General features: G+C 67.5%; 1 protein-coding gene across 1 annotated transcript; it reads left to right on the top strand.

Annotated features, from left to right (window-relative positions):
• Nucleotides 1–80: 80 nt before the first annotated feature.
• CFP (complement factor properdin) lies at nt 81–7216 on the top strand. Its single transcript, XM_069773886.1, has 10 exons — nt 81–211; nt 1339–1498; nt 2763–2911; nt 3256–3476; nt 3638–3929; nt 4051–4224; nt 4820–5023; nt 5519–5630; nt 6631–6783; nt 7063–7216. Exons 1-10 carry the CDS (start codon nt 151–153, stop codon nt 7199–7201), a joined length of 1665 nt encoding a protein of 554 aa, XP_069629987.1. The 5' UTR covers nt 81–150; the 3' UTR covers nt 7202–7216.
• Nucleotides 7217–7999: the final 783 nt, after the last annotated feature.

The following is a 7999-nucleotide window of genomic DNA, read 5'->3' as shown; positions in this document are numbered from 1 at the left end:
TGGGGGGGGGGGAGGGGTGAGGTACCAGCCGGACGCCTGGGTCCTTCCTGTGGGTGGGGTGTCCCCCCCCCTCCCCCCCCCCCACTTCCCCTTAGGGTGGAGGGACCCAAGGGGGGGGAGGGGAAGTGTGGTCTGTGTCCCCCCCCCTCGATGGCGCCCATCGGGCTGCTCCTGTCACTGCTCTGCGCTGCGCTGGTGGTGGTCCCTGCTGGTACTGGGGGGGGACTGGGAGGCACTGGGAGGCGCTGGGGGGGGGTGGGGGGTGCAGGGGGACTGGGGAAACTGGGAGTACTGGGAGGATACTGGGAGTGCTGGGGGGAAACTGGGAGCACTGGGAGGATACTGGGAGCACTGGGGGGAAACTGGGAGCACTGGGAGGATACTGGGAGCACTGGGGGGAAACTGGGAGCACTGGGGGGACTGGGAGGCACTGGGAGCACTGGGGGGGAACGGGGACAGGGGAAACTGGGAGGTCTGGGGGGATACTGGGGCACTGGGGGAAACTGGGAGCACTGGGAGGATACTGGGAGCGCTGGGGGGGGACTGGGAGGCACTGGGAGCACTGGGGGAAACTGGGAGCACTGGGAGGATACTGGGAGCGCTGGGGGGGGACTGGGAGGCACTGGGAGCACTGGGGGGAACGGGGACAGGGGAAACTGGGAGGTCTGGGGGGATACTGGGGCACTGGGGGAAACTGGGAGCACTGGGAGGATACTGGGAGCGCTGGGGGGGGACTGGGAGGCACTGGGAGCACTGGGGGGAACAGGGGGACAGGGGAAACTGGGAGGACTGGGAGGATACTGGGAGCGCTGGGGGGGACTGGGAGGCACTGGGGGAGAACGGGGACAGGGGAAACTGGGAGGACTGGGAGGACTGGGGGGATACTGGGGGCACTGGGGGGGAACAGGGGGACAGGGGAAACTGGGAGGACTGGGAGGACTGGGGGGATACTGGGGGCACTGGGGGGGAACAGGGGGACAGGGGAAACTGGGAGGACTGGGGGGATACTGGGGGCACTGGGGGGACTGGGAGAGCAGTGAGGGTACTGGGAGAGGCACGGGGGGACTGGGAGCACTGGGTGGGGCTGGAGGGTGCAGGGGAACTGGGGAAACCCAGAGTACTGGGAGGATACTGGGAGGACTGGGGGGATACTGGGAGCACTGGGGGAGGGCACTGGGAAAGATTGGGAACACTGGGGGGGCTGGGAGGGTGCAGGGGGACTGGGGAAACTGGGAGCACTGGGGGGAACTGGGGGGGCACTGGGAGGGACTGGGAGGCACTTGGGCGGGTGTCCCAACATAACCCCCGCACGTGACCCCCGTGGCCCCGCCCCTCCAGCCGCCACACCTGTGTGGTGCTTCGCCCAATTGGAGGAGGAAGGGGGAGGCGGGGCCTGTGCCAACCTACTGGGTGATGAACCCGTCCCATTGGCCGACTGCTGCCTCAACCCCGCCTATGGCTACAAGCACCACCCCCATGGCCACTGCCACACCTGCCGGTCAGCCCCGCCCACTGCAAGCCCCACCCACCCCAGACCCACCCTCTGCCTAAGCCCTGCCCTTCACAACCCAGTCCCACCCAAGCCCCGCCCACCCCCAGCCCCACCCCCCCACCCCTTCGGTAAAAGCCCCACCCAGCCAGGTAGCTCTGCCCACTGCAGAAAGCCACGCCCCTCCCAGAAGGCCACGCCTGCTCCCATCCCCAAGCCCTGCCCATGTCACAAAGCCCCGCCCACCCATGTGACCCCACCCAATCCAAATTCCTGCACTGCCCTTAAGCTCCGCCCACCTTTGAGGACCCACCCATCCTGATCCACCCCCTGCTCCCCTCAAACCCCGCCCACACCTATAATCCCACCCTTGCCGATGCCCCGCCCACTCCAGTCCCACCCACTCCTGCAGGCAGTTCTGCCTCTCCCCTCTGGCCCCACCCACCAGAAGACCCACCCACCCACGAGGCCCCGCCCAGGTGACACTGGGGCCATGGGCCATCATTGGGTGACACTGGGTGACCCTGGGTGATACTGGGTGACGCTGGGTGCCGTTGGGTGCCACCGGGTGCCATCAAGTGCCACCAGGTGCCAATGGGTGATGCTGGGTGCCACTGGGTGCCACCATGAGCCATTGGGTGACATTGGGTGCCACCAGGTGACACCAGGTGCCACCACATGCCAACGGGTGACACTGGGTGACGCTGGGTGCTGTTGGGTGACACCAGGTGCCATCAAGTGCCACCAGGTGCCAATGGGTGCCACTGGGTGCCATTGGGTGACACCAGGTGCCACCATGTGCCACCACATGCCAATGGGTGACACTGGGTGCCGTTGGGTGCCAATGGGTGACGCTGGGTGCCATTGGGTGACACCAGGTGCCATTGGGTGCCATTGGGTGCCGTTGGGTGCCACCAGGCGCCATTGGGTGCCAATGGGTGACGCTGGGTGCCGTTGGGTGCCACCAGGCGCCATTGGGTGCCAATGGGTGACGCTGGGTGCTGTTGGGTGCCACCAGGTGCCATTGGGTGCCACCAGGTGCCATCAAGTGCCACCAGGTGCCATTGGGTGACATTGGGTGCCGTTGGGTGCCACCATGAGCCATTGGGTGCCATTGGGTGCCCTTGGGTGCCACCGGGTGCCATCATCACCGGGTGCCAATGGGTGACGCTGGGTGCTGTTGGGTGCCACCAGGTGCATTGGGTGACATTGAGTGCCACCGGGTGCCACTGGGTGCCGCCACCGGGTGCCATCGGGTGCCCCCTGTCCCCAGACAGGGCGCGTGGGGTCCCTGGGGCCCCTGGAGCGGGTGCTCGGTGACCTGCGGGGAGGGGACCGAGCGCCGGGGACGGAGCCGCGACGCCCCGGGGAACGACAGGAGGGCGTGGCAGCTGCGGGCGTGTCACCTCCCCTGCTGTCCCGGTGGGACATCGGGGGGGTGGGGACATCGGGGGGGTGGGGACATTGGGGGGGACACTGGGGGGAGATCGGGGACAGTTGGGGGTGGGGACGTTGAGGACGTTTGGGGACATCCGGGGGGACATCGGGGATGTCGGGGGATGGGGGAGGGCGGGGACGTTTGGGGACATCGGGGGACGTTGGGGGGAGGGGGAGAGTGGGGTGGGGACGTTGGGGACATTTGGGGACGTTGGGGGGATGATGGGGGTGGGGACATTGGGGGGACATTGGGGGGGATTCGGGGACATCGGGGGACATTTGGGCCTATGGGCGTGGCTGTGGGCGTGACCCCTGCCCTTTGCCCCCAGAGGCGGGGGGCTGGAGCCCGTGGTCGTCGTGGGGCGAGTGTTCGGCAACGTGTGGGGCGGGGATGCAAGGGCGGAGCCGGGCGTGCGCTGACCCCGCCCCTCGCTGCGGGGGGAGCTGCAGCCCAGGCGGGGCCCGGGAGACACGGGTGTGTCAGGGCAGGACCCCCACGTGTCCTGGTGAGGAGGGGGGGAGGGGCGGGGGGGAAGGGGGGGAGGGGAAGGCGGGGGAGTGGGGGGAGGGGCGAAAGGGGAGGGGAAAGTGGGGGGAGAGGTGAGCGGGGGAGGGGGGAGTGGAGGGCAAGGGCGGGGTGGGGGAGGGGAGAAAGGGGGAAGGGGAGGGGTGGGGGAGGGGCTGGGAAAGAGGGGAGTGGGGGAGGGGCAGGATGAGGGGAGGGGCGAGGGGGAAGGGGGAGGTGCAAAAGAGGGTCTGAAGGCTGGTGGGGGCGGGGGTGGGGCCTCACAGTCCTCCCCCTCCCCCGCAGTGGGGGGTGGGTGGGGCGCGTGGGGCCCGTGGGGCAACTGTGGGGGGACCTGCGAGGGGGCGGGGTCCAAGCCGAGGCGGAGCCGAAGCCGTCGCTGTGATTCGCCACCCCCTTCAACGGACCCGCCCGGCCCCGCCTGCCCCGGCAACGCCATCGATGCCCAACCCTGCCCCGCCCTGCCGCCCTGCCCCGGTGAGTGGGCGGGACCTGGCCATTAGTGGGAGGGGCTTGGGGCGTGGCCACAGGATGGAGGGCGAGGCCACAGACCGGGGGCGTGGCAGCAGAGCCCTAAGCCCCACCCCCTCTTCTATAGTGGATGGTGCATGGGGGGCGTGGTCAGCCACCGCCCCCTGCCCGGTGACGTGCGGGCTGGGCGCGGTCACGTGGCGTCGGGCTTGCGATGCTCCGCCCCCCCAGCACAGGGGGCGGCCTTGTCATGGCAACAGCGTGAAGCAGGGGGTCTGCGGCCCCCACGGGCCCTGCCCAGGTGAGGGGGCGTGGCCTGTGGGGGGATGGGGCGTGGCCTGGGGAAGGGGCGTGGCTTTTGCCGACTGGGAAGGTGCGTGTGCGCCATGGGGGGGCGGGCCTGCAGCTGGGAGGGGGGCGGGGCCTTGGGGAGGGGGCGAGGCTTGGAGGGAGGGGCGTGGCTTGTACCAGAGAGGGGTCTGGCTTGGGGAGGTAGAGGGGTGGGAGCCAGGCCGGGGGTGGGGCTGGGAGGGCAGGGTCTATGGGGGGCAGGGCCTGGGGAGGGGCGGGGCTTCCCTTAAGCCCCACGGTGGGCCGCTCAGACCGCTGCTATGGGGCAGCTATAGGGCACGGTGTGAACCCGCCCCTTTGCCATGGGGCAGCCCCTGACCCCCCCCCGCTATGGGGCACCCACCCCATAACCCCCCTCCACGGTGCCCCCCAAGTGTGGGTCGGGGGTGCCATGGGGCCCCCCATCCCCTCCGCCATGGGGCACTCACCCCATAGGACACCCACTCTATTCCCCCCCCATCGTGGCCCGCAAGTGTGGGTCAGGAGGGTGCTATGGGGTGCCCCACAGCCCCACCCGACCCCGCCCCCCGCCATGTGCCCCCCAGCTGTGCCGCACTGGGGCCCGTGGGGCGACTGGACCCCCTGCGAGCGGCCGCTGTGGGGCGCGCAGAGCTGCGAGCCCACCGTGGGGCAGCAGAGGCGGACGCGGGAATGTGTGGGGCGCAAGCCGGGGGGCCCCCCCTGCCTCGTGGAGGGGGGGGTCGCCACCATCCAGATTCGCGCCTGCTACAACATCCACCACTGCCTCCGTGAGTGACTTCCCCCCCCCGGAACCTATAGCTGCCCTATAGCGGCCCTATATGTGGCCTTTGGAACCCTATACCTGCCCTATGGAGCCCCATAGCACCCTATAGCTGCCCTATAGTACCCCATAGCACCCTATATCTGCCCTATAACAACCCTATGAAACCCTACAGGGGCCCTGTAGCACTTACAGGTGCCCTATGGAACCCTATAGGTGCCCTATAGCTCCCTTACGGAAGCCCATAGCATTCTATAGCAGGCCTATAGTACCCTATAGCTTCCTGAGACTACCCTATAGCTTCCTGAGACTACCCTATAGTACCCCATAGTTGCCGTATAGGGCCCCCCAGGCACCCCATAGGGGTCCATGGAGAGCCCACAGTGACCCACGGCCACCCCACAGTGACCCAGTGCTGCCTCCCCTAGGGAACCCCCTCCCCCCTCCATAGGTACCCCATACCCCCCCAACCCTATAGGGTGACACTGCCCTGTGTCCCCAGTGGCAGGGAACTGGTCAGACTGGAGCCCCTGGGGACTCTGCACCCCCCCGTGTGGGGCCAGCCCCACACGTAGCCGCATCCGGGAGTGCCAGCCCATCTACCCCGCCTATCCGTGCGTACGGGGGCTATGGGGGGGGGTTATAGGGTCAAAGGGGGGGGGGTCTATGGGGCTGGGGGGTCTGTAGGGTCAATGGGGGCTCTATAGGGTCAATGGGTGTTCTATAGGGTCGATGGAGGGTCCATAGAGTCAATGGGGGCTCTATAGGGTCAATGGAGGGTCTATAGGGTCAATGGGCGCTCTCTAGGGTCAATGGGCATTCTGTAGGGCCATGGGGTTCTATAGGGTCCCTAGAGGCTCTATAGGGTCAATGAGGGCTCTATAGGGCCAATAGGGGGTCTATAGGGTCAATAGGGGCTCTGTACGGTCAATGGGCATTCTATAGGGTCAATGGAGGGTCTATAGGGTCAATGGGCACTCCCTAGGGTCAATGGGCATTCTGTAGGGTCAATGGAGGGTCTATAGGGTCAATGGGGGCTCTGTAGGATCCACAGGAGGTCTATAGGGTCAATAGGGACTCTGTAGGGTCAATGGGCATTCTGTAGGGTCAATGGAGGGTCTATAGGGTCAATGGGGGCTCTGTAGGGTCAATGGGCATTCTGTAGGGTCAATGGAGGGTCTATAGGGTCAATGGGCACTCCCTAGGGTCAATGGGCATTCTGTAGGGTCAATGGAGGGTCTATAGGGTCAATGGGGGCTCTGTAGGCTCAATGGGGGCTCTGTAGGCTCAATGGGCATTCTGTAGGGTCAATGGAGGGTCTGTAGGGTCAATAGGGGCTCTGTAGGCTCAATGGGCATTCTATAGGGTCAATGGAGGGTCTGTAGGGTCAATGGGGGCTCTGTAGGGTCAATGGGGGCTCTGTAGGGTCAACGGGTGTTCTATAGGGTCAACGGGGCTCTCTGGGGCCGGGGGGGGTCTCTCTGGGGCCATGAGAGACTCTCTAGGTTAGGGGGAAGCCCAGGGCGGATCTTTGGGGTGGGGCCGCCTCGCCCCGCCCCGTCCCCGCCCCAACTCCCCAGGGACTAACAGCGCCCCCCCCCCCCCCCCCCCCAGGCTGACGGTGACCCCCGTGGGCTCGGCCACCCCTGTCAACGTCACGTTTTGGGGGTCGGCCCGGCCCCCGCTGCCCCCGCCTGGAGGGGCAACTCCTGCGCCTGGAGGAGAGTCGGCCATGTCTGCACGTGCTGCCCTGCCCCCCCCCGGAGGGTCAGCGGGGTCACCCGGGGGGGAGGGGTCCTGGGGGTGGGGGAGGGGCTGGGGGCTTCTCTGGGGGGGAGGGGCTGGGGGTTGGGTTTTGGGAGGGGGAGGGGCAGGGTGATGGGGTTCCTTGGGGGGGAGGGGCAGGGTGATGGGTCTGCTATGGGGGGGGAGGGGCGGGGCTCTGGGCTCCCCTATGGGGGTGGTGGGAGGGGGAGGTGCTGGATGACTGACTCCGCCCCTCCCTCCCAATTTACCTTTTTCCCTTCCCCCCCTCCCCCCCTCCAGAGGACTGACGCTCCTGGTGACGTCACGGCCCCTCCCCCCCGGAGCCCCTCCCAACCGCCCGAATCTCCCCCTCCCCCCCCCCAATAAAGACCCGGCAACTGACGCGGCCCCGAATTCTTGGGGGGGGTGGCCGCCATGACGTCACCGGCCCCACCCCATCCCCTCTGCAGAGCGGCGGGCGGGGCGCCCTCTGACGTCACGGCCGGGCCACGCCCCCCGGCGGCTTCTCGACGGGGAAGGGGCGGGGCCGGATGTGGGCGGGGGGAAGGGGCGGGTCCGGGGCGGGGTCCGGGGCTGGGTGGGGGTGGGGGCTGCTCCAGGGGCTTCTCTAGGGGACCCCAGAGGGCTCCCGGCAGGGTCCCCCGCACCCCCCCACCCTATAGCGGCTCCTTCCCCTATAGGGGCTCCACCCCCTACAGACCCCACCCCCTACAGACCCCCTTCCCCTATAGCCCCTATCCCCTATAGCTCCCTTCCCCTATAGCCCCCCTTCCCCTACAAACCCCCATCTCCTATAGCCCCCATCCCCTATAGCTCCCTTCCCCTATAGAACCCCTTCCCTTATAGCTCCCACCCTTACAAACCCCCATCCCCTCTAGCCCCCTTCCCCTATAGCCCCCCCTCCCCTACAGACGTATCTCCTATATCCCCCTTCCACAAGCTTTTCCTATAGGGCAGCTTCCCCCCCCCCCCCAGCCTTTTGTCCCCTATAGACCCCCTGGTCCTCCCCCTATAAGGCCTCCCCCTATAGCCCCAGGGATGCCGTCCCCCCTGTAGGCCCCCTCTAGGCACCCAGACCCCTATAGGGCTGAGCCCCTATAGCCCCCCCCTATAGCTCGCCTCTATAGGGTGACACCCCTCTAGTAAGCCCCCACAGCCCCCAACCCCTATAGCTCAGACCCCCATAGCCCCTGACCCCTATAGCGGGCCCCTATAA

Source organism: Haliaeetus albicilla, chromosome 29, assembly GCF_947461875.1.
Source record: "Haliaeetus albicilla chromosome 29, bHalAlb1.1, whole genome shotgun sequence".
In the NCBI taxonomy this organism is placed as follows: Eukaryota; Metazoa; Chordata; class Aves; order Accipitriformes; family Accipitridae; genus Haliaeetus; species Haliaeetus albicilla.
Note: the sequence above shows the minus strand (reverse complement) of the source record. Positions and strands in the feature narration are given on the sequence as shown.

Bases quoted from the DNA above. Each gene is read 5' to 3' on its own strand.
- CFP (XM_069773886.1), top strand. From the start codon at position 151: ATGGCGCCCATCGGGCTGCTCCTGTCACTGCTCTGCGCTGCGCTGGTG. The intron at 2,912-3,255 runs GTGGGACATCGG...CTTTGCCCCCAG, and splicing joins TCACCTCCCCTGCTGTCCCG to AGGCGGGGGGCTGGAGCCCG. The intron at 3,930-4,050 runs GTGAGTGGGCGG...CCTCTTCTATAG, and splicing joins CGCCCTGCCGCCCTGCCCCG to TGGATGGTGCATGGGGGGCG.